The 25,684-nt window shown below is 43.0% G+C and overlaps 3 protein-coding genes and 1 pseudogene across 3 annotated transcripts; all 4 read right to left on the bottom strand.

Moving 5' to 3' along the window:
- Nucleotides 1–1,699: 1,699 nt before the first annotated feature.
- LOC127682246 (TD and POZ domain-containing protein 1-like) lies at nucleotides 1,700–2,770 on the bottom strand. The gene has a single exon (XM_052178627.1). It carries the CDS (start codon nucleotides 2,768–2,770, stop codon nucleotides 1,700–1,702), a length of 1,071 nt encoding a protein of 356 aa, XP_052034587.1.
- A 6,479-nt stretch (nucleotides 2,771–9,249) lies between these two features.
- Nucleotides 9,250–10,314, bottom strand: LOC127682245 (TD and POZ domain-containing protein 1-like). The gene has a single exon (XM_052178626.1). The coding sequence runs from the start codon at nucleotides 10,312–10,314 to the stop codon at nucleotides 9,250–9,252; it is 1,065 nt and encodes a 354-aa protein (XP_052034586.1).
- Nucleotides 10,315–16,804: 6,490 nt separating this feature from the next.
- On the bottom strand, nucleotides 16,805–17,874 carry LOC127682244 (TD and POZ domain-containing protein 1-like; annotated as a pseudogene).
- A 6,528-nt stretch (nucleotides 17,875–24,402) lies between these two features.
- LOC127682243 (TD and POZ domain-containing protein 1-like) lies at nucleotides 24,403–25,467 on the bottom strand. The gene has a single exon (XM_052178624.1). It carries the CDS (start codon nucleotides 25,465–25,467, stop codon nucleotides 24,403–24,405), a length of 1,065 nt encoding a protein of 354 aa, XP_052034584.1.
- Between the last annotated feature and the right edge of the window lie 217 nt (nucleotides 25,468–25,684).

Here is a 25,684-nt window from a genome sequence, read left to right as displayed (position 1 = left end):
AAAGTTTTGGAAAACTACTATTTTTTCTCCCCAGGCATCTGCTCCTCCTCTTCCTTCTTTAATTAAGCATGAATTCTTTATTAATACTGTATAATCTGAGTGAGCAGTGTTTCCCTCAATTCTTCTAGTTCTTTCCCACATCCTTTCCCATATGGATCCTCTACATTTCTGTCTGTCATCAGAAAAGGACAGCTGGTACAGATCCATGGAGGCCATGGGACTGCTGCCTCAGTGTCTGTGAGTTAAAGGGGATTCAAAGGGCATTGTCTTCCTGAGAATCTCCATTCCCTGTCTCCCTCCCTGCTTCTGATCATCTTCCTTAGGGCTCTCTGAACTATGAGGGCATGGATTTAAGGGAAACATCTCATTTACAGTTGTGTGTATGAAGATCTTTCTTTGTCTCTGTCTCTCCAATGTCTCTGTCTCTGTCTCTCTCTGCATAATGTCTGGGTGTTAATCTCTGTATTTGTTCCAGTCTGCTGCAGGAGGAAGCTTCTCTGATGAGTGAATAAGGTATTAATTAAGGAGATTATTAAGATTAAAGGATTATTGGAAGATATTTTACCCTTTTTAAAGAAGACCAGTAGTATTTTACAGGTGTTTTACTCCAGTTCACTGGGTTATCTATCATCTGGTTTGTTTTAGTTGGTGTTCTGGACCAAGGACTTGTACCTCTGCTCCTTCCCCAGCCAGTTCTCCCTCAACAGGTATACAGGCCTGCAAATCTGTAATGAATAAATCCCTTTGGATGTTTTCAAAACATTTAATAGATTTTGCATGCCTTAATCCACAAACACATCTCTCCCAGAAGGATTAGACTCCCTCTACTATGGCATAGTCTTCTCAGTCGTCATAAGAGCATGAGGGTGGAGTTCTCATTTTCCAACATTAAATTCCAAGGAAAAAGACCAAGGGTTTCTAATATTGGTAGGAGAGTGAGGGCTCTGTTCAAACATCCACAGCTGAGCTAGGCTGCTTGGTCTACATGTTACTTCTCTGAAATAAACATCTCTGGAAAGCACAGACTGATTTCAAAAGTTTTATTCATCTTGTATTTTATTTGGTTAAGGTTTTGTCTACAGAGTTCTTTGTGGCCATGGAGACAAGAGGAGGGCCTCAGATCTCTGATTCACCAGTTTCAGGTGGTGAAAAACTCTCCTGTGTGTGTAGCGAACTTAGCAAGAGATCTCTGAGAGAGCAGTAATTGCTTTTGAAGCCGAGTTCCCTGAACCTTGAATGTTTAAAAAGAAATTCTTCATTGTCTTTCCTTCACTGATGAGGAAGCAATCATGGTTGATTTCTCCTTGCCAATGGCCACAGTCATCTCTTCTGTTCAGTCCAAGGCAGAAGTGTTTCTCCAAAGAAACACAGTTGTTCTCTGCCTAGGGCCAGCTCTAAATTGAATCAGTTTTCAAACAATCAGACAAATTCAAACAGGAACATTAACATCATAGATGTCATGTAGAGTGTCCCAGACTGCAGTGCTGCCTATTGCTCACCTACCATTTCAGTATGTATAATATATTGCAGGTGTTTTAAATCCTGAGCCACCATGCTGCCATTCCCCTGATAAAGTGCAAATGCTCCCTCAATACCATTGTCTAAGCAGAAGTCATTGGTAAAAAAGCTGGTTGTTGCTGTTGCAGAAGAGGTGCAGGTCACAGCTGTCCATCTTCTGAGATCACTTTAGGCATTTAAATCATGGCTCCAAAGAAGGACACTGTGCAGAAGCCAGGGAGCAGAAGGCTTCAGCCACCAAGGGGGGATGTGACTCCACCAATGACTTCCACCCTGAGGTCTTAGAGACCTCATAGGCAAAATCTGTAATGAAATCCAGGGCCTGAGTCTTCAGCCACTGTGTGCTGTGGAGGTCAGCCAGGATGAGAGTGTTTGCAGCATTCTCCACAGAGAGGATCCTGCAGAGGGTATCCTCACACATGGCCTTCAAGCCCTCCAGGCCATACCTGTCAGCAGCTGCCAGCACACCAGCGGCCATGGAGTAGCTTTTGAGGTGTGGTGCCTTCCCTGTGTAGATGAAGCCCATCATCTCCTGGAAGACTTGGGGATCCAAGTCATGAATCTCAACGAGGTTTTTTAGTCTCTCCTGCATTTCATGTTCAAACATGGCTCTGAAAACTGGAGAGCGAGCTGCTAGGATGGCCTTGTGAGCCCTGAATTCATGGCCACCCACCAATAGGGAGCAGTCTGTGAAGATGGAATTCTCCCAAAGCTTCCCTAGGTCATCTGCCAACACATGCCTTGGATCCTTGATTGCAGGTGTCATGTTCTGTCCAGGCATGCTGAAGATGGCTCCCGCTATGCTCAACTTGCAGCAGATGGTGAGCTGGTCTTCAGGGAGAAGTAAATGATGATGGGAGAGGAGGAAATCTCGATGGATGAACTCTTTGAAACCCCTGTGTTGGTATTGCCCAAAGCTTACAACACTGGGGTTCTTCCTACTTTGACATTTCTCTCCTTGGGAATTTATGATCCAGAACTCAAACTTTGCCCAAACTGGGCACACGGGACAGCTGAGCAATCCCAGGTCAACTGACAGGTAATCTTTGCTTTCTTTATCAACTCCATTTGGGTATACTCTCAAACACCATGCTGCTTCCTCATTGGCCTCTAATGAGAACTCTGGGCTTCTAATCTCTTTCTGAATTCCATCCATGCAAAATGAGAAGTTGCTAATGGTCCACTCACAGCAGATGTTTTTTACACTGATCTGTGTGGAGCCCCAGCTCTTGGCTTCCATGTCCCCTGACATTTCTGTTGGCGGTAGTTTGGAGGTTAACATTGATCTGAAAAGAAGAACTAGCATTTATTGACTCTTCATCCTGATACATACAATTATATATACTCTTTAGATTTTATTTTAGATTTCTCCTAAATTCTTTCTCTCTGCTGTTTTTCTCTCTCTGTCTCTGTGTAACTGTCTCTGGTTCTCTGTGTCTCTCTTCCCCCCTCTCTGTCTTCTCTCTCTCTTTCTCTCTCTCTCTGAGTGTATATCTGTGTGTGTTTATTGAACATACAGAATTAATTCCTTTATATAAATAGAAAGAGGATATATGAGAATAACATAAATTCAACTAATATAACAATGACTACAGTCAGTACTTACTTAGTCCACGAGGTTTGAAGTCTCAGGTTTTCTTCAGTATATGCTGGTATTCTGAAGTAGAGTCTAATGCCAGTGAGGAAATGGGCTTGCTAGTAAGATGAGAGCAGTCAGGCAAAGACACAAAGTCTCCTTCTTCATATGCTTATATAGGCCTCCAGTAGAAGGCGTGGCCCTATTAAGGATGTGTCTTCACGTCTCAGCTTCTGGATTAAAGGTGTTTGTTTTACTGCCTGAAGACTCAGATTAAAGGTGTGTGATTTTCAACCCTAAGAATCTGTGTTTGAACTGAATCTATCTATTTCAATTTAAGCAAAACAAGCTTTTAAAAGATGACCCCTCCAGTTTATATGTTACATGAGTCTACAGGTAGTCTAGACAAGAAGAGCCATCACCAGTGTACTTTGCTTACTGATACTTCAGACTTCCATAAATGAAGGTATCATGTCAATATCTGCAAAGCTATTATTTACTCCTGTGCTGGTTTTTACACTGATTTCTGCCATAAACCTGATCAGGGAAGGGATGTTTTCCTTAACTGGTCAAGAGTCTGAGTGTTCACCAAATGGAGGGCATGTAGAAGAGCTCCTGTATGGTGGTCAGGAATCAGAGCCCCAAAACTCCGAAGATGTCTTTCTTCTTTCCTGTGTGTTATTCCAATCAGAAGCACAGACCTTGTGATCACTCCTCCCAATTTGGTCGGTGGTAGTCTTGTACTTCCCTCCTAGGAAATCCTTCTTCAGAGCCAATTAGAACAGTGGTTCTGGAATATCATAAATGCTTCTCTTTCTGTTTCTCTCTGTCTCTCTGTCTCTCTGTCTCTCTCTGTCTCTCTCTCTCTCTCTCTCTCTCTCTCTCTCTCTCTGTGTGTGTGTGTGTGTGTGTGTGTGTCTTTCTGGCTTTTTGAGACAGGGTTTCTCTGTGTAGCCCTGGCTGTCCTGGAACTCACTTTGTAGACCAGGCTGGCCTCAAACTCTGAAATCTGCCTGTCTCTGCCTCCCAAGTGCTGGGATTAAAGGTGTGTGGCACCACTGCCTGGCTGGATTCTCCTTTTTTCAATTTTTATTTTATTAATTTTCATCTGAAATTCTGCCTCACTGCAGTGCTCCCCTCACAGTTTTTCAGCCCTCCCCCATCTCCTTTGCCTCTGAGAGGGTGCTCCCCATGCATTCCCCCTCCCTGGGGCATTAAGTCTCTATAGGATTAGGCACATCCTCTTCCACTGAGGCCAGACAAGGTATGCCTGTACTTCATTTGTGCTTGGGGCATCAGACAAGTTCATGTATGCTCACTGGTTAGTGTCTTAGTCTCTGGTGGCCCCCAAAAGTCCAGATTAGGTGATACTGGTCATTTTTTTTAGAGTTGCCATCTCCTTTAGTTCCTTTAATCCTTCGCCTAACTCATCCATAGGGTTCCCCTACTACAATCCAATGCTTAGCTGTAACTGCATTTCAGTTAGCTGTTGGTAGGTAGAGCCTCTGAGAGGACAGCCATGCTAGTCTCCTGTCTGCATGGAAAACATAGCATTAGTAGCGTATGTGTGTGTGTGTTTGTGTTCGGCCCAAACAGCATTACATGCAAATTTTCACTGCAAGTAATCAATGTTCTGGTTCAAGGATTCTGCTTTCTGAAACATCATAGGAGTGGCTCCTCCATGACCTCCAGAAGCTGGTAGATGGAGTAGATTGTCAGGTGAACCATCTCAAAACATTGGCTTCCAGCGTGGATTGCAGCAGAGTGAGTGAGCCAGGTTTTGTGTTCTGGCTTTTTGCCATTATTTATTTTTTTTTCAATTTTACTTAAATATCTTCTTTATTTACATTTCAAATGTCCTCTTTGCTCAATGCCCCTCTGAAAACGTCTATTCCATCACCTCCCTCTGCTCACTAACCCACCCACTGCAGCTTCCCTGATCTGGTAGGTGTACCCTGAGGCAATGAGCCTTCAAGGGTCCAAGGGTCTCTCCTCTCATTGATTTCTGTTCAGGCTGTCCTCTGTTACCCATGTGTCTGGAGTCATCGTTTCTTCCATGTGTACTCTCTCATTTGTGCTTAAGTCCCTGAGAACTCTGGGCTTACTGGTTGGTTCATATTGTTGCTCATCCTATGGGGTTGCAAACACCTTCAGCTCCTTGGGTCCTTTCTCTAGTTCCTCCATTGAAACCCTTTGCTCAGTTCAATGGTTAGCTGTGTGCATCCCCCTCTGTATTTGTCAGGCACTGGCAAAGCCTCTCAGAAGAGAGTTATATCTGGCTCCTGTCAGCAAGCACTTATTGGCATCCACAATAGTGCCTGGGTTTGTTAACTGCATATGGGATGGATCCACAAGTGGGGCAGTCTATGGATATCTATTCTTTTACTCTCTGCTCCACACTTTGTATTTCTTCCCATGGGTATTTTGTACCCCTTCTAAGAAGAATCAAAGTATCTACACTTTGGTCTTCTTTCTTCTTGAGCTTCATGTGGTCTGTGAATTGTATCTTGGGTATTCTGAGCTTCTAGGCTAATATCCACTTATCAGTGAGTTGGTCTTGAAGTCCTCTATCAGCCTCACGCAATGTGATTTTAAATTCAAATCTTGCTCTGTGGTATATTCAGTTATCCAGAACTTGCTGTGGTGGGAGAACTGGCTTCTGATGATGCTAAGTAGCCTTGGTTTTTGTTGGTAGGGTTCTTGTGCTTGCCTTTCACCATCTTGTTACTTTTGGTGTTACATAGTTCTGTTGTTTCTGTGTTTCTGACTGGAGCTTGTACCTCCTGTGGTCCTGTAAGCCTGTGTCAGAACTCCGGGAGCCCAGCTCTCTTCTGGTGGGACCTGTGCACAGAGGGCTGTGGAGCAGCCCCAGCTCCATGGTACAGATAGCTCAACTGTTTTTTTTTTAAATAATTGCTCAACCTCTGTCATTGTTTTTTCTTTCATTTAATGTTTGTGTGTTTGTTTGTTTGTTTTAGATATTAATTTATTTATGAAGAATGACATCAATTCAAATAAACTTATTTTCCCAGAACAGCCCCACTGTGTATCCTAGGGTACCACTTCAGTTTAGGTTCTTCTGCCTCTGTCTCTTGAATATCATTTTCAGGGCACCTCTTTAGCTTCAGAGTTGATCTTTTGGGGAGTTATTTTTTCTTTCATTTTTTATTTGATGTAGTCTTTATTTACATTTCAAATTATTTCCCCCTTTCTGTGTCCACACTCCCCCAAGTCTTATAAGCCCTATTCCCTCTCCCTGTTCCTCCAAGACAGGGTTTCTCTGCGTAGTCCTGGATGTCCTGGAACTCACTTTGTAGACCAGGCTGGCCTCAAACTCAGAAATCTGCTTGCCTCCTCCTCACAAGTGCTGGGATTAAAGGCGTGCTCCACCACCACCTGGCTAACATAAATTTAACTTCTGTTCCCCTCTGCATTGGTGGTCATTAGGCAGGGGGTGGTTTTGTAATCTGGGGGTACAGGTGTGTTGGTGGAATAACCTGGTCTTGTTGAGGGTGTAAATTGAAGATGCTGGTCTTATTGGAGATTGGCTTAGAGAGTGAAGCTAGGCTTAGGTTTTGTTGAGGGGCAACTTGGAAACTAATGCTAGGTGCCAGGATGTTAATTTGAACAGATTTTTAAAAATGGAGTCTGAACTTCAAAGATTTGACCATGCATCAGGAATATCTGCATTCTCTAGTCTTACTTTTTGGTGTTCAAGTTTCTGATCCTGGATAACTATTCTTGTTAGCTAAATTGTATCAATGAATAATGTGGATTTTGTAATTAATACACACCCCACAGAAAGCAGAAGCAAAGACAGCTGTTGATCTAGCTTTTATTAATTAGGCAGCATATTAAAAACAAACCTGCAGAGGGTTTAGAGGTTAGGGAAATGTGTTTGAGAGATTTAGTGATAGTGGCAGAGAGAGTATTTAATAAAAGAAGACTACAAAAGAGAAAAAAGTTAAGTGGCCAGAAGCAACAGACTCCAGACTCATCAAAAAGTCTGTTGGCAGTCAAGGAAAAACCAGAAGACTGCAGGAGGTGCCTAAAACAGATAGTTTCAGAGGAAGGAGGTAAGGGGGCCCTGAAGACCCTGAGGGGAAGTACAAAGTCTAAATGGAATAAAACACAGGAAAGTATAGAGCCATCTTCAGAGGTTTGGGGCTCTGATCCTGCCCACCATACAGGAGCTCTTCCAAATGCCTTACATTTTGTGAACACTCAGACTCCTGAGCAGTTAAGGAAAGCACCCCTTCCCTGATCATGTTTATGGTAGCAATCTGTAAGACCAGTGCATGTGTAAATAGTATCTGTGCAGAGATTTACATGATCTCTTTATTTATGCAAGATTGTCCCAAATAAGCAAAGTATATTATTTGGTGATGGTTATTCTTCTAGTCTGCACTTATTGTGGACATCCAAAAGTAGAAGGCATGCCTTTTCCTTTTTTTTTTTTTTTTTTTTTTTTTTTTTTTTTTTTTTGGCTTTTTTCAAGACAGGGTTTCTCTGTGTAGCCCTGGCTGTCCTGGAACTCACTTTGTAAACCAGGCTGGCCTCGAACTCAGAAATCTGCCTGCCTCTGCCTCCTAAGTGCTGGGATTAAAGGCATGTGCCAGCAGTGCCCAGCTAATTTTTTTTCTTAAGTTGAAGTATATAGATCCAGTTCTAATACAGATTCTTCTGGTCGAAAAACATATACATTTAATCTGAGAAAAACATATACCTTTAGTCTGAGTCTTGAGGCAGAAAAACACATACCCTTAATCCAGATCTTCAGACTAGAAGACACTCCCTTAACTAGGCCACACCTTCTACTGGAGACCCACAATAAGCATTAAGAAGAAGGAAGCTTTTTTCTTTAGCTTCCTGCTCACATCTCAATAGCATGCCCATTCCTGGATGGAGCTAGAGAACATCATACTAAGTGAGGTAACCCAGACTCAAAAGGTGAATCATGGTATGCACTCACTAATAAGTGGATATTAACCTAGAAAATTGGAATACCCAAAACATAATCCACACATCAAATGAGGTACAAGAATAAAGGAGGAGTGGCCCCTTGGTTTGGAAAGACTCAATGAAGCACTATTTGGCAAAACCAGACCGGGGAAGTGGGAAGGGGTGGGTGGGAGGACAGGGGGAAGAGAAGGGGGCTTATGGGACTTTCAGGGAGTGGGGGGATAGAAAAGAGGAAATCATTTGAAATGTAAATAAAAAATATTTCGAATAAAAAATATTTCTATGTTGATTGAAAGTGGAGTTATATTTTCTGGTAAAATTGAAGAAGTACATGAAAAACAAAAAAAAGAGCATGAGGGTGGAGTTCTCATTTTCCAACATTAAATTCCAAGGAAAAAGACCAAGGGTTTCTAATATTGGTAGGAGAGTGAGGGCTCTGTTCAAACATCCACAGCTGAGCTAGGCTGCTCGGACTACATGTTACTTCTCTGAAATAAACATCTCTGGAAACCACAGACTGATTTCAAAAGTTTTTTTCATCTTGTATTTTATTTGGTTAAGGTTTTGTCTACAGAGTTCTTTGTGGCCATGGAGACAAGAGGAGGGCCTCAGATCCTCTGATTCACCAGTTTCAGGTTGTGGAAAACTCTCCTATGTGTGCTGCGAACTTAGCTAGAGTTCTCTGAGAGAGCAGTAATTGCTTTTGAAGCCGAGTTCCCTGAACCTTGAATGTTTAAACAGAAACTCTTCATTGTCTTTCCTTCTCTGATGAGGAAGCAATCATGGTTGATTTCTCCTTGCCAATGGCCACAGTCATCTCTTCTGTTTAGTCCAAGGCAGAAGTGTTTCTCCAAAGAAACACAGTTGTTCTCTGCCTAGGACCCACTCTAAATTGAATCTCAGTTTCCAAAAATCAGACAAATTCAAACAGGAACATTAACATCATAGATGTCATGTAGAGTGTCCCAGACTGCAGTGCTGCCTATTGCACACCTACCATTTCAGTATGTATAATATATTGCAGGTGTTTTAAATCCTGAGCCACCATGCTGCCATTCCCCTGATAAAGTGCAAATGCTCCCTCAATACCATTGTCTAAGCAGAAGTCATTGGTAAAAAAGCTGGTTGTTGCTGTTGCAGAAGAGGTACAGGTCACAGCTGTCCATCTTCTGAGATCACTTTAGGCATTTAAATCATGGCTCCAAAGAAGGACACTGTGCAGAAGCCAGGGAGCAGAAGGCTTCAGCCACCAAGGGGGGATGTGACTCCACCAATGACTTCCACCCTGAGGTCTTAGAGACCTCATAGGCAAAATCTGTAATGAAATCCAGGGCCTGAGTCTTCAGCCACTGTGTGCTGTGGAGGTCAGCCAGGATGAGAGTGTTTGCAGCATTCTCCACAGAGAGGATCCTGCAGAGGGCATCCTCACACATGGCCTTCAAGCCGTCCAGGCCATACCTGTCAGCAGCTGCCAGCAGACCAGAGGCCATGGAGTAGCTCTTGAGGTTTGGTGCCTTCCATGTGTAGATGAAGCCCATCATCTCCTGGAAGACTTGGGGATCCAAGTCATGAATCTCAACGAGGTTTTTCAGTCTCTCCTGCATTTCATGTTCAAACATGGCTCTGAAAACTGGAGAGCGAGCTGCTAGGATGGCCTTGTGAGCCCTGAATTCATGGCCACCCACCAATAGGGAGCAGTCTGTGAAGATGGAATTCTCCCAAAGCTTCCCTAGGTCATCTGCCAACACATGCCTTGGATCCTTGATTGCAGGTGTCATGTTCTGTCCAGGCATGCTGAAGATGGCTCCCGCTATGCTCACCTTGCAGCAGATGGTGAGCTGGTCTTCAGGGAGAAGTAAATGCTGATGGGAGAGGAGGAAATCTCGAAGGATGAACTCTTTGAATCCCCTGTGTTGGTATTGCCAAAAGCTTACAACACTGGGGTTCTTCCTACTTTGACATTTCTCTCCTTGGGAATTTATGATCCAGAACTCAAACTTTGCCCAAACTGGGCACACGGGACAGCTGAGCAATCCCAGGTCAACTGACAGGTAATCTTTGCTTTCTTTATCAACTCCATTTGGGTATACTCTCAAACACCATGCCACTTCCTCATTGTCCTCTAATGAGAACTCTGGGCTTCTAATCTCTTTCTGAATTCCATCCATGCAAAATGAGAAGTTGCTAATGGTCCACTCATAGCAGATGTTTTTTACACTGATCTGTGTGGAGCCCTTGGCTTCCATGTCCCCTGACATTTCTGTTGGCGGTAGTTTGGAGGTTAACATTGATCTGAAAAGAAGAACTAGCATTTATTGATTCTTCATCCTGATACATACAATTATATATACTCTTTAGATTTTATTTTAGATTTCTCCTAAATTCTTTCTCTCTGCTGTTTTTCTCTCTGTCTCTGTGTAACTGTCTCTGGTTCTCTGTGTCTCTCTTCCCCCCTCTCTGTCTTCTCTCTCTCTTTCTCTCTCTCTCTGAGTATATATCTGTGTGTGTTTATTGAACATACAGAATTAATTCCTTTATATAAATAGAAAGAGGATATATGAGAACAACATAAATTCAACTAATATAACAATGACTACAGTCAGTACTTACTTAGTCCACGAGGTTTGAAGTCTCAGGTTTTCTTCAGTATATGCTGGTATTCTGAAGTAGAGTCTAATGCCAGTGAAGAAATGGGCTTGCTAGTAAGATGAGAGCAGGCGGGCAAAGACACAAAGTCTCCTTCTTCATATGCTTATATAGGCCTCCAGTAGAAGGCGTGGCCCTATTAAGGGTGTGTCTTCACGTCTCAGCTTCTGGATTAAAGGTGTTTGTTTTACTGCCTGAAGACTCAGATTAAAGGTGTGTGATTTTCAACCCTAAGAATCTGTGTTTGAACTGGATCTATCTATTTCAATTTAGGCAAAACAAGCTTTTAAAAGATGATCCCTCCATTTTATATGTTACATGAGTCCACAGGTAGTCTAGACAAGAAGAGCCATCACCAGGGTACTTTGCTTACTGATACTTCAGACTTCCATAAATGAAGGTATCATGTCAATATCTGCAAAGCTATTATTTACTCCTGTGCTGGCTTTTACACTGATTTCTGCCATAAACCTGATCAGGGAAGGGATGTTTTCCTTAACTGGTCAAGAGTCTGAGTGTTCACCAAATGGAGGGCATGTAGAAGAGCTCCTGTATGGTGGTCAGGAATCAGAGCCCCAAAACTCTGAAGATGTCTTTCTTCTTTCCTGTGTGTTATTCCAATCAGAAGCACAGACCTTGTGATCACTCCTCCCAATTTGGTCGGTGGTAGTCTTGTACTTCCCTCCTAGGAAATCCTTCTTCAGAGCCAATTAGAAGAATGGTTCTGGAATATCATAAATGCTTCTCTTTCTGTATCTCTCTGTCTCTCTGTCTCTGTCTCTGTCTCTCTCTGTCTCTGTCTCTCTCTGTCTCTCTCTCTCTCTCTCTCTCTCTCTCTCTCTCTCTCTCTCTCTCTGTGTGTGTGTGTGTGTGTGTGTCTTTCTGGTTTTTTGAGACAGGGTTTCTCTGTGTAGCCCTGGCTGTCCTGGAACTCACTTTGTAGACCAGGCTGGCCTCAAACTCTGAAATCTGCCTGTCTCTGCCTCCCAAATGCTGGGATTAAAGGTGTGCGGCACCACTGCCTGGCTGGATTCTCCTTTTTTCAATTTTTATTTTATTAATTTTCATCTGAAATTCTGCCTCACTGCAGTGCTCCCCTCACAGTTTTTCAGCCCTCCCCCATCTCCTTTGCCTCTGAGAGGGTGCTCCCCATGCATTCCCCCTCCCTGGGGCATTAAGTCTCTATAGGATTAGGCACATCCTCTTCCACTGAGGCCAGACAAGGTATGCCTGTACTTCATTTGTGCTTGGGGCATCAGACAATTTCATGTATGCTCTCTGGTTAGTGGCTTAGTCTCTGGTGGCCCCCGAAAGTCCAGATTAGGTGATACTGGTCATTTTTTTTAGAGTTGCCATCTCCTTTAGTTCCTTTAATCCTTCGCCTAACTCATCCATAGGGTTCCCCTACTACAATCCAATGCTTAGCTGTAACTGCATTTCAGTTAGCTGTTGGTAGGTAGAGCCTCTGAGAGGACAGCCATGCTAGTCTCCTGTCTGCATGGAAAACATAGCATTAGTAGCTTATGTGTGTGTGTGTGTTCGGCCCAAACAGCATTACATGCAAATTTTCACTGCAAGTAATCAATGTTCTGGTTCAAGGATTCTGCTTTCTGAAACATCATAGGAGTGGCTCCTCCATGACCTCCAGAAGCTGGTAGATGGAGTAGATTGTCAGGTGAACCATCTCAAAACATTGGTTTCCAGCGTGGATTGCAGCAGAGTGAGTGAGCCAGCTTTTGTGTTCTGGCTTTTTGCCATTATTTATTTTTTTTTCAATTTTACTTAAATATCTTCTTTATTTACATTTCAAATGTCCTCTTTGCTCAATGCCCCTCTGAAAACCTCTATTCCATCCCCTCCCTCTGCTCACTAACCCACCCACTCCAGCCTTCCTGACCTGGTAGGTGTACCCTGAGGCAATGAGCCTTCAAGGGTCCAAGGGTGTCTCCTCTCATTGATGTCTGTTCAGGCTGTCCTCTGTTACCCATGTGTCTGGAGTCATCGTTTCTTCCATGTGTACTCTCTCATTTGTGCTTAAGTCCCTGAGAACTCTGGGCTTACTGGTTGGTTCATATTGATGCTCATCCTATGGGGTTGCAAACACCTTCAGCTCCTTGGGTCCTTTCTCTAGTTCCTCCATTGAAACCCTTTGCTCAGTTCAATGGTTAGCTGTGTGCATCCCCCTCTGTATTTGTCAGGCACTGGCAAAGCCTCTCAGAAGAGAGTTATATCTGGCTCCTGTCAGCAAGCACTTATTGGCATCCACAATAGGGCCTGGGTTTGTTAACTGCATATGGGATGGATCCACAGGTGGGGCAGTCTATGGATATCTATTCTTTTACTCTCTGCTCCACACTTTGTATTTCTTCCCATGGGTATTTTGTACCCCTTCTAAGAAGAATCAAAGTATCTACACTTTGGTCTTCTTTCTTCTTGAGCTTCATGTGGTCTGTGAATTGTATCTTGGGTATTCTGAGCTTCTAGGCTAATATCCACTTATCAGTGAGTTGGTCTTGAAGTCCTCTATCAGCCTCACGCAATGTGATTTTAAATTCAAATCTTGCTCTGTGGTATATTCAGTTATCCAGAACTTGCTGTGGTGGGAGAACTGGCTTCTGATGATGCTAAGTAGCCTTGGTTTTTGTTGGTAGGGTTCTTGTGCTTGCCTTTCACCATCTTGTTACTTTTGGTGTTACATAGTTCTGTTGTTTCTGTGTTTCTGACTGGAGCTTGTACCTCCTGTGGTCCTGTAAGCCTGTGTCAGAACTCCGGGAGCCCAGCTCTCTTCTGGTGGGACCTGTGCACAGAGGGCTGTGGAGCAGCCCCAGCTCCATGGTACAGATAGCTCAACTGTTTTTTTTTTTTTTTAAATAATTGCTCAACCTCTGTCATTGTTTTTTCTTTCATTTAATGTTTGTGTGTTTGTTTGTTTGTTTTAGATATTAATTTATTTATGAAGAATGACATCAATTCAAATAAACTTATTTTCCCAGAACAGCCCCACTGTGTATCCTAGGGTACCACTTCAGTTTAGGTTCTTCTGCCTCTGTCTCTTGAATATCATTTTCAGGGCACCTCTTTAGCTTCAGAGTTGATCTTTTGGGGAGTTATTTTTTCTTTCTTTTTTTATTTGATGTATTCTTTATTTACATTTCAAATTATTTCCCCCTTTCTGGGTCCACACTCCCCGCAAGTCTTATAAGCCCTATTCCCTCTCCCTGTTCCTCCAAGACAGGGTTTCTCTGCGTAGTCCTGGATGTCCTGGAACTCACTTTGTAGACCAAGCTGGCCTCAAACTCAGAAATCCGCTTGCCTCCTCCTCACAAGTGCTGGGATTAAAGGCGTGCTCCACCACCACCTGGCTAACATAAACTTAACTTCTGTTCCCCTCTGCATTGGTGGTCATTAGGCAGGGGGTGGTTTTGTAATCTGGGGGTACAGGTGTGTTGGTGGAATAACCTGGTCTTGTTGAGGGTGTAAATTGAAGATGCTGGTCTTATTGGAGATTGGCTTAGAGAGTGAAGCTAGGCTTAGGTTTTGTTGAGGGGCAACTTGGAAACTAATGCTAGGTGCCAGGATGTTAATTTGAACAGATTTTTAAAAATGGAGTCTGAACTTCAAAGATTTGACCATGCATCAGGAATATCTGCATTCTCTAGTCTTACTTTTTGGTGTTCAAGTTTCTGATCCTGGATAACTATTCTTGTTAGCTAAATTGTATCAATGAATAATGTGGATTTTGTAATTAATACACACCCCACAGAAAGCAGAAGCAAAGACAGCTGTTGATCTAGCTTTTATTAATTAGGCAGCATATTAAAAACAAACCTGCAGAGGGTTTAGAGGTTAGGGAAATGTGTTTGAGAGATTTAGTGATAGTGGCAGAGAGAGTATTTAATAAAAGAAGACTACAAAAGAGAAAAAAGTTAAGTGGCCAGAAGCAACAGACTCCAGACTCATCAAAAAGTCTGTTGGCAGTCAAGGAAAAACCAGAAGACTGCAGGAGGTGCCTAAAACAGATAGTTTCAGAGGAAGGAGGTAAGGGGGCCCTGAAGACCCTGAGGGGAAGTACAAAGTCTAAATGGAATAAAACACAGGAAAGTATAGAGCCATCTTCAGAGGTTTGGGGCTCTGATCCTGCCCACCATACAGGAGCTCTTCCAAATGCCTTACATTTTGTGAACACTCAGACTCCTGAGCAGTTAAGGAAAGCACCCCTTCCCTGATCATGTTTATGGTAGCAATCTGTAAGACCAGTGCATGTGTAAATAGTATCTGTGCAGAGATTTACATGATCTCTTTATTTATGCAAGATTGTCCCAAATAAGCAAAGTATATTATTTGGTGATGGTTATTCTAGTCTGCACTTATTGTGGACATCCAAAAGTAGAAGGCATGCCTTTTCCTTTTTTTTTTTTTTTTTTTTTTGGCTTTTTTCAAGACAGGGTTTCTCTGTGTAGCCCTGGCTGTCCTGGAACTCACTTTGTAAACCAGGCTGGCCTCGAACTCAGAAATCTGCCTGCCTCTGCCTCCTAAGTGCTGGGATTAAAGGCATGTGCCAGCAGTGCCCAGCTAATTTTTTTTCTTAAGTTGAAGTATATAGATCCAGTTCTAATACAGATTCTTCTGGTCGAAAAACATATACATTTAATCTGAGAAAAACATATACCTTTAGTCTGAGTCTTGAGGCAGAAAAACACATACCCTTAATCCAGATCTTCAGACTAGAAGACACTCCCTTAACTAGGCCACACCTTCTACTGGAGACCCACAATAAGCATTAAGAAGAAGGAAGCTTTTTTCTTTAGCTTCCTGCTCACATCTCAATAGCATGCCCATTCCTGGATGGAGCTAGAGAACATCATACTAAGTGAGGTAACCCAGACTCAAAAGGTGAATCATGGTATGCACTCACTAATAAGTGGATATTAACCTAGAAAATTGGAATACCCAAAACATAATCCACACATCAAATGAGGTACAAGAATAAAGGAGGAGTGGCCCCTTGGTTTGGAAAGACTCAATGAATGAAGCACTATTTGGCAAAACCAGACCGGGGAAGTGGGAAGGGGTGGGTGGGAGGACAGGGGGAAGAGAAGGGGGCTTATGGGACTTTCAGGGAGTGGGGGGATAGAAAAGAGGAAATCATTTGAAATGTAAATAAAAAATATTTCGAATAAAAAATATTTCTATGTTGATTGAAAGTGGAGTTATATTTTCTGGTAAAATTGAAGAAGTACATGAAAAACAAAAAAAAGAGCATGAGGGTGGAGTTCTCATTTTCCAACATTAAATTCCAAGGAAAAAGACCAAGGGTTTCTAATATTGGTAGGAGAGTGAGGGCTCTGTTCAAACATCCACAGCTGAGCTAGGCTGCTTGGACTACATGTTACTTCTCTGAAATAAACATCTCTGGAAACCACAGACTGATTTCAAAAGTTTTTTTCATCTTGTATTTTATTTGGTTAAGGTTTTGTCTACAGAGTTCTTTGTGGCCATGGAGACAAGAGGAGGGCCTCAGATCCTCTGATTCACCAGTTTCAGGTTGTGGAAAACTCTCCTATGTGTGCTGCGAACTTAGCTAGAGTTCTCTGAGAGAGCAGTAATTGCTTTTGAAGCCGAGTTCCCTGAACCTTGAATGTTTAAACAGAAACTCTTCATTGTCTTTCCTTCTCTGATGAGGAAGCAATCATGGTTGATTTCTCCTTGCCAATGGCCACAGTCATCTCTTCTGTTTAGTCCAAGGCAGAAGTGTTTCTCCAAAGAAACACAGTTGTTCTCTGCCTAGGACCCACTCTAAATTGAATCTCAGTTTCCAAAAATCAGACAAATTCAAACAGGAACATTAACATCATAGATGTCATGTAGAGTGTCCCAGACTGCAGTGCTGCCTATTGCACACCTACCATTTCAGTATGTATAATATATTGCAGGTGTTTTAAATCCTGAGCCACCATGCTGCCATTCCCCTGATAAAGTGCAAATGCTCCCTCAATACCATTGTCTAAGCAGAAGTCATTGGTAAAAAAGCTGGTTGTTGCTGTTGCAGAAGAGGTACAGGTCACAGCTGTCCATCTTCTGAGATCACTTTAGGCATTTAAATCATGGCTCCAAAGAAGGACACTGTGCAGAAGCCAGGGAGCAGAAGGCTTCAGCCACCAAGGGGGGATGTGACTCCACCAATGACTTCCACCCTGAGGTCTTAGAGACCTCATAGGCAAAATCTGTAATGAAATCCAGGGCCTGAGTCTTCAGCCACTGTGTGCTGTGGAGGTCAGCCAGGATGAGAATGTTTGCAGCATTCTCCACAGAGAGGATCCTGCAGAGGGCATCCTCACACATGGCCTTCAAGCCGTCCAGGCCATACCTGTCAGCAGCTGCCAGCAGACCAGAGGCCATGGAGTAGCTCTTGAGGTTTGGTGCCTTCCATGTGTAGATGAAGCCCATCATCTCCTGGAAGACTTGGGGATCCAAGTCATGAATCTCAACGAAGTTTTTTGTCTCTCCTGCATTTCATGTTCAAACATGGCTCTGAAAACTGGAGAGCGAGCTGCTAGGATGGCCTTGTGAGCCCTGAATTCATGGCCACCTACCAATAGGGAGCAGTCTGTGAAGATGGAATTCTCCCAAAGCTTCCCTAGGTCATCTGCCAACACATGCCTTGGATCCTTGATTGCAGGTGTCATGTTCTGTCCAGGCATGCTGAAGATGGCTCCCGCTATGCTCACCTTGCAGCAGATGGTGAGCTGGTCTTCAGGGAGAAGTAAACGATGATGGGAGAGGAGGAAATCTCGAAAGATGAACTCTTTGAATCCCCTGTGTTGGTCTTGCCAAAAGCTTACAACACTGGGGTTCTTCCTACTTTGACATTTCTCTCCTTGGGAATTTATGATCCAGAACTCAAACTTTGCCCAAACTGGGCACACGGGACAGCTGAGCAATCCCAGGTCAACTGACAGGTAATCTTTGCTTTCTTTATCAACTCCATTTGGGTATACTCTCAAACACCATGCTGCTTCCTCATTGGCCTCTAATGAGAACTCTGGGCTTCTAATCTCTTTCTGAATTCCATCCATGCAAAATGAGAAGTTGCTAATGGTCCACTCACAGCAGATGTTTTTTACACTGATCTGTGTGGAGCCCCAGCTCTTGGCTTCCATGTCCCCTGACATTTCTGTTGGTGGTAGTTTGGAGGTTAACATTGATCTGAAAAGAAGAACTAGCATTTATTGACTCTTCATCCTGATACATACAATTATATATACTCTTTAGATTTTATTTTAGATTTCTCCTAAATTCTTTCTCTCTGCTGTTTTTCTCTCTCTGTCTCTGTGTAACTGTCTCTGGTTCTCTGTGTCTCTCTTCCCCCCTCTCTGTCTTCTCTCTCTCTTTCTCTCTCTCTCTGAGTGTATATCTGTGTGTGTTTATTGAACATACAGAATTAATTCCTTTATATAAATAGAAAGAGGATATATGAGAATAACATAAATTCAACTAATATAACAATGACTACAGTCAGTACTTACTTAGTCCACGAGGTTTGAAGTCTCAGGTTTTCTTCAGTATATGCTGGTATTCTGAAGTAGGGTCTAATGCCAGTGAAGAAATGGGCTTGCTAGTAAGATGAGAGCAGGCAGGCAAAGACAGGAAGTCTCCTTCTTCACATGCTTATATAGGCCTCCAGTAGAAGGCGTGGCCCTATTAAGGATGTGTCTTCAAGTCTCAGCTTCTGGATTAAAGGTGTTTGTTTTACTGCCTGAAGACTCAGATTAAAGGTGTGTGATTTTCAACCCTAAGAATCTGTGTTTGAACTGGATCTATCTATTTCAATTTAAGCAAAACAAGCTTTTAAAAGATGACCCCTCCAGTTTATATGTTACATGAGTCTACAGGTAGTCTAGACAAGAATAGCCATCACCAGGGTACTTTGCTTACTGATACTTCAGACTTCCATAAATGAAGGTATCATGTCAATATCTGCAAAGCTATTATTTACTCCTGTGCTGGCTTTTACACTGATTTCTGCCATAAACCTGATCAGGGAAGGGATGTTTTCCTTAACTGGTCAAGAGTCTGAGTGTTCACCAAATGGAGGGCATGTAGAAGAGCTCTTGTATGGTGGTCAGGAATCAGAGCCCCAAAACTCTGAAGATGTCTTTCTTCTTTCCTGTGTGTTATTCCAATCAGAAGCACAGACCTTGTGATCACTCCTCCCAATTTGGTCGGTGGTAGTCTTGTACTTCCCTCCTAGGAAATCCTTCTTCAGAGCCAATTAGAACAATGGTTCTGGAATATCATAAATGCTTCTCTTTCTGTTTCTCTCTGTCTCTCTGTCTCTGTCTCTGTCTCTCTCTGTCTCTCTCTGTCTCTCTCTGTCTCTCTCTGTCTCTCTGTCTCTCTCTCTCTCTCTCTCTCTCTCTCTCTCTCTCTCTCTCTCTCTCTCTCTCTCTCTCTCTGTGTGTGTGTGTGTATGTGTGTCTTTCTGGTTTTTTGAGACAGGGTTTCTCTGTGTAGCCCTGGCTGTCCTGGAACTCACTTTGTAGACCAGGCTGGCCTCAAACTCTGAAATCTGCCTGTCTCTGCCTCCCAAATGCTGGGATTAAAGGTGTGCGGCACCACTGCCTGGCTGGATTCTCCTTTTTTCAATTTTTATTTTATTAATTTTCATCTTTAATTCTGCCTCACTGCAGTGCTCCCCTCACAGTTTTTCAGCCCTCCCCCATCTCCTTTGCCTCTGAGAGGGTGCTCCACATGCATTCCCCCTCCCTGGGGCATTAAGTCTCTATAGGATTAGGCACATCCTCTTCCACTGAGGCCAGACAAGGTATGCCTGTACTTCATTTGTGCTTGGGGCATCAGACAAGTTCATGTATGCTCTCTGGTTAGTGGCTTAGTCTCTGGTGGCCCCCGAAAGTCCAGATTAGGTGATACTGGTCATTTTTTTTAGAGTTGCCATCTCCTTTAGTTCCTTTAATCCTTCGCCTAACTCATCCATAGGGTTCCCCTACTACAATCCAATGCTTAGCTGTAACTGCATTTCAGTTAGCTGTTGGTAGGTAGAGCCTCTGAGAGGACAGCCATGCTAGTCTCCTGTCTGCATGGAAAACATAGCATTAGTAGCGTATGTGTGTGTGTGTTCGGCCCAAACAGCATTACATGCAAATTTTCACTGCAAGTAATCAATGTTCTGGTTCAAGGATTCTGCTTTCTGAAACATCATAGGAGTGGCTCCTCCATGACCTCCAGAAGCTGGTAGATGGAGTAGATTGTCAGGTGAACCATCTCAAAACATTGGCTTCCAGCGTGGATTGTAGCAGAGTGAGTGAGCCAGGTTTTGTGTTCTGGCTTTTTGCCATTATTTATTTTTTTTTTCAATTTTACTTAAATATCTTCTTTATTTACATTTCAAATGTCCTTTTTGCTCAATGCCCCTCTGAAAACCTCTATTCCATCACCTCCCTCTGCTCACTAACCCACCCACTCCAGCCTTCCTGACCTGGTAGGTGTACCCTGAGGCAATGAGCCTTCAAGGGTCCAAGGGTCTCTCCTCTCATTGATGTCTGTTCAGGCTGTCCTCTGTTACCCATGTGTCTGGAGTCATCGTTTCTTCCATGTGTACTCTCTCATTTGTGCTTAAGTCCCTGAGAACTCTGGGCTTACTGGTTGGTTCATATTGTTGCTCATCCTATGGGGTTGCAAACACCTTCAGCTCCTTGTGTCCTTTCTCTAGTTCCTCCATTGAAACCCTTTGCTCAGTTCAATGGTTAGCTGTGTGCATCCCCCTCTGTATTTGTCAGGCACTGGCAAAGCCTCTCAGAAGAGAGTTATATCTGGCTCCTGTCAGCAAGCACTTATTGGCATCCACAATAGTGCCTGGGTTTGTTAACTGCATATGGGATGGATCCACAGGTGGGGCAGTCTATGGATATCTATTCTTTTACTCTCTGCTCCACACTTTGTATTTCTTCCCATGGGTATTTTGTACCCCTTCTAAGAAGAATCAAAGTATTTACACTTTGGTCTTCTTTCTTCTTGAGCTTCATGTGGTCTGTGAATTGTATCTTGGGTATTCTGAGCTTCTAGGCTAATATCCACTTATCAGTGAGTTGGTCTTGAAGTCCTCTATCAGCCTCACGCAATGTGATTTTAAATTCAAATCTCGCTCTGTGGTATATTCAGTTATCCAGAACTTGCTGTGGTGGGAGAACTGGCTTCTGATGATGCTAAGTAGCCTTGGTTTTTGTTGGTAGGGTTCTTGTGCTTGCCTTTCACCATCTTGTTACTTTTGGTGTTACATAGTTCTGTTGTTTCTGTGTTTCTGACTGGAGCTTGTACCTCCTGTGGTCCTGTAAGCCTGTGTCAGAACTCCGGGAGCCCAGCTCTCTTCTGGTGGGACCTGTGCACAGAGGGCTGTGGAGCAGCCCCAGCTCCATGGTACAGATAGCTCAACTGTTTTTTTTTTTTAAATAATTGCTCAACCTCTGTCATTGTTTTTTCTTTCATTTAATGTTTGTGTGTTTGTTTGTTTGTTTTCGATATTAATTTATTTATGAAGAATGACATCAATTCAAATAAACTTATTTTCCCAGAACAGCCCCACTGTGTATCCTAGGGTACCACTTCAGTTTAGGTTCTTCTGCCTCTGTCTCTTGAATATCATTTTCAGGGCACCTCTTTAGCTTCAGAGTTGATCTTTTGGGGAGTTATTTTTTCTTTCTTTTTTTTATTTGATGTATTCTTTATTTACATTTCAAATTATTTCCCCCTTTCTGGGTCCACACTCCCCCAAGTCTTATAAGCCCTATTCCCTCTCCCTGTTCCTCCAAGACAGGGTTTCTCTGCGTAGTCCTGGATGTCCTGGAACTCACTTTGTAGACCAGGCTGGCCTCAAACTCAGAAATCTGCTTGCCTCCTCCTCACAAGTGCTGGGATTAAAGGCGTGCTCCACCACCACCTGGCTAACATAAATTTAACTTCTGTTCCCCTCTGCATTGGTGGTCATTAGGCAGGGGGTGGTTTTGTAATCTGGGGGTACAGGTGTGTTGGTGGAATAACCTGGTCTTGTTGAGGGTGTAAATTGAAGATGCTGGTCTTATTGGAGATTGGCTTAGAGAGTGAAGCTAGGCTTAGGTTTTGTTGAGGGGCAACTTGGAAACTAATGCTAGGTGCCAGGATGTTAATTTGAACAGATTTTTAAAAATGGAGTCTGAACTTCAAAGATTTGACCATGCATCAGGAATATCTGCATTCTCTAGTCTTACTTTTTGGTGTTCAAGTTTCTGATCCTGGATAACTATTCTTGTTAGCTAAATTGTATCAATGAATAATGTGGATTTTGTAATTAATACACACCCCACAGAAAGCAGAAGCAAAGACAGCTGTTGATCTAGCTTTTATTAATTAGGCAGCATATTAAAAACAAACCTGCAGAGGGTTTAGAGGTTAGGGAAATGTGTTTGAGAGATTTAGTGATAGTGGCAGAGAGAGTATTTAATAAAAGAAGACTACAAAAGAGAAAAAAGTTAAGTGGCCAGAAGCAACAGACTCCAGACTCATCAAAAAGTCTGTTGGCAGTCAAGGAAAAACCAGAAGACTGCAGGAGGTGCCTAAAACAGATAGTTTCAGAGGAAGGAGGTAAGGGGGCCCTGAAGACCCTGAGGGGAAGTACAAAGTCTAAATGGAATAAAACACAGGAAAGTATAGAGCCATCTTCAGAGGTTTGGGGCTCTGATCCTGCCCACCATACAGGAGCTCTTCCAAATGCCTTACATTTTGTGAACACTCAGACTCCTGAGCAGTTAAGGAAAGCACCCCTTCCCTGATCATGTTTATGGTAGCAATCTGTAAGACCAGTGCATGTGTAAATAGTATCTGTGTAGAGATTTACATGATCTCTTTATTTATGCAAGATTGTCCCAAATAAGCAAAGTATATTATTTGGTGATGGTTATTCTTCTAGTCTGCACTTATTGTGGACATCCAAAAGTAGAAGGCATGCCTTTTCCTTTTTTTTTTTTTTTTTTTTTTTTTGGCTTTTTTCAAGACAGGGTTTCTCTGTGTAGCCCTGGCTGTCCTGGAACTCACTTTGTAAACCAGGCTGGCCTCGAACTCAGAAATCTGCCTGCCTCTGCCTCCTAAGTGCTGGGATTAAAGGCATGTGCCAGCAGTGCCCAGCTAATTTTTTTTCTTAAGTTGAAGTATATAGATCCAGTTCTAATACAGATTCTTCTGGTCGAAAAACATATACATTTAATCTGAGAAAAACATATACCTTTAGTCTGAGTCTTGAGGCAGAAAAACACATACCCTTAATCCAGATCTTCAGACTAGAAGACACTCCCTTAACTAGGCCACACCTTCTACTGGAGCCCCACAATAAGCATTAAGAAGAAGGAAGCTTTTTTCTTTAGCTTCCTGCTCACATCTCAATAGCATGCCCATTCCTGGATGGAGCTAGAGAACATCATACTAAGTGAGGTAACCCAGACTCAAAAGGTGAATCATGGTATGCACTCACTAATAAGTGGATATTAACCTAGAAAATTGGAATACCCAAAACATAATCCACACATCAAATGAGGTACAAGAATAAAGGAGGAGTGGCCCCTTGGTTTGGAAAGACTCAATGAAGCACTATTTGGCAAAACCAGACCGGGGAAGTGGGAAGGGGTGGGTGGGAGGACAGGGGGAAGAGAAGGGGGCTTATGGGACTTTCAGGGAGTGGGGGGATAGAAAAGAGGAAATCATTTGAAATGTAAATAAAAAATATTTCGAATAAAAATATTTCTATGTTGATTGAAAGTGGAGTTATATTTTCTGGTAAAATTGAAGAAGTACATGAAAAACAAAAAAAAAGAGCATGAGGGTGGAGTTCTCATTTTCCAACATTAAATTCCAAGGAAAAAGACCAAGGGTTTCTAATATTGGTAGGAGAGTGAGGGCTCTGTTCAAACATCCACAGCTGAGCTAGGCTGCTTGGACTACATGTTACTTCTCTGAAATAAACATCTCTGGAAACCACAGACTGATTTCAAAAGTTTTTTTCATCTTGTATTTTATTTGGTTAAGGTTTTGTCTACAGAGTTCTTTGTGGCCATGGAGACAAGAGGAGGGCCTCAGATCCTCTGATTCACCAATTTCAGGTTGTGGAAAACTCTCCTATGTGTGCTGCGAACTTAGCTAGAGTTCTCTGAGAGAGCAGTAATTGCTTTTGAAGCCGAGTTCCCTGAACCTTGAATGTTTAAACAGAAACTCTTCATTGTCTTTCCTTCTCTGATGAGGAAGCAATCATGGTTGATTTCTCCTTGCCAATGGCCACAGTCATCTCTTCTGTTTAGTCCAAGGCAGAAGTGTTTCTCCAAAGAAACACAGTTGTTCTCTGCCTAGGACCCACTCTAAATTGAATCTCAGTTTCCAAAAATCAGACAAATTCAAACAGGAACATTAACATCATAGATGTCATGTAGAGTGTCCCAGACTGCAGTGCTGCCTATTGCACACCTACCATTTCAGTATGTATAATATATTGCAGGTGTTTTAAATCCTGAGCCACCATGCTGCCATTCCCCTGATAAAGTGCAAATGCTCCCTCAATACCATTGTCTAAGCAGAAGTCATTGGTAAAAAAGCTGGTTGTTGCTGTTGCAGAAGAGGTACAGGTCACAGCTGTCCATCTTCTGAGATCACTTTAGGCATTTAAGTCATGGCTCCAAAGAAGGACACTGTGCAGAAGCCAGGGAGCAGAAGGCTTCAGCCACCAAGGGGGGATGTGACTCCACCAATGACTTCCACCCTGAGGTCTTAGAGACCTCATAGGCAAAATCTGTAATGAAATCCAGGGCCTGAGTCTTCAGCCACTGTGTGCTGTGGAGGTCAGCCAGGATGAGAGTGTATGCAGCATTCTCCACAGAGAGGATCCTGCAGAGGGCATCCTCACACATGGCCTTCAAGCCCTCCAGGCCATACCTGTCAGCAGCTGCCAGCACACCAGCGGCCATGGAGTAGCTTTTGAGGTTTGGTGCCTTCCCTGTGTAGATGAAACCCATCATCTCCTGGAAGACTTGGGGATCCAAGTCATGAATCTCAACGAGATTTTTTAGTCTCTCCTGCATTTCATGTTCAAACATGGCTCTGAAAACTGGAGAGCGAGCTGCTAGGATGGCCTTGTGAGCCCTGAATTCATGGCCACCCACCAATAGGGAGCAGTCTGTGAAGATGGAATTCTCCCAAAGCTTCCCTAGGTCATCTGCCAACACATGCCTTGGATCCTTGATTGCAGGTGTCATGTTCTGTCCAGGCATGCTGAAGATGGCTCCCGCTATGCTCACCTTGCAGCAGATGGTGAGCTGGTCTTCAGGGAGAAGTAAATGCTGATGGGAGAGGAGGAAATCTCGAAGGATGAACTCTTTGAATCCCCTGTGTTGGTCTTGCCAAAAGCTTACAACACTGGGGTTCTTCCTACTTTGACATTTCTCTCCTTGGGAATTTATGATCCAGAACTCAAACTTTGCCCAAACTGGGCACACGGGACAGCTGAGCAATCCCAGGTCAACTGACAGGTAATCTTTGCTTTCTTTATCAACTCCATTTGGGTATACTCTCAAACACCATGCCACTTCCTCATTGTCCTCTAATGAGAACTCTGGGCTTCTAATCTCTTTCTGAATTCCATCCATGCAAAATGAGAAGTTGCTAATGGTCCACTCATAGCAGATGTTTTTTACACTGATCTGTGTGGAGCCCTTGGCTTCCATGTCCCCTGACATTTCTGTTGGCGGTAGTTTGGAGGTTAACATTGATCTGAAAAGAAGAACTAGCATTTATTGATTCTTCATCCTGATACATACAATTATATATCCCCTTTAGATTTTATTTTAGATTTCTCCTAAATTCTTTCTCTCTGCTGTTTTTCTCTCTCTGTCTCTGTGTAACTGTCTCTGGTTCTCTGTGTCTCTCTTCCCCCCTCTCTGTCTTCTCTCTCTC

This window comes from Apodemus sylvaticus, chromosome 4 (assembly GCF_947179515.1).
Source record: "Apodemus sylvaticus chromosome 4, mApoSyl1.1, whole genome shotgun sequence".
In the NCBI taxonomy this organism is placed as follows: domain Eukaryota; kingdom Metazoa; phylum Chordata; class Mammalia; order Rodentia; family Muridae; genus Apodemus; species Apodemus sylvaticus.
The sequence above is the reverse complement of the archived record's forward strand: the minus strand, read 5'-3'. Positions and strand labels throughout refer to the sequence as shown.

Bases quoted from the DNA above. Each gene is read 5' to 3' on its own strand.
- LOC127682246 (XM_052178627.1), bottom strand. From the start codon at position 2,770: ATGTCAGGGGACATGGAAGCCAAGAGCTGGGGCTCCACACAGATCAGT.
- LOC127682245 (XM_052178626.1), bottom strand. From the start codon at position 10,314: ATGTCAGGGGACATGGAAGCCAAGGGCTCCACACAGATCAGTGTAAAA.
- LOC127682243 (XM_052178624.1), bottom strand. From the start codon at position 25,467: ATGTCAGGGGACATGGAAGCCAAGGGCTCCACACAGATCAGTGTAAAA.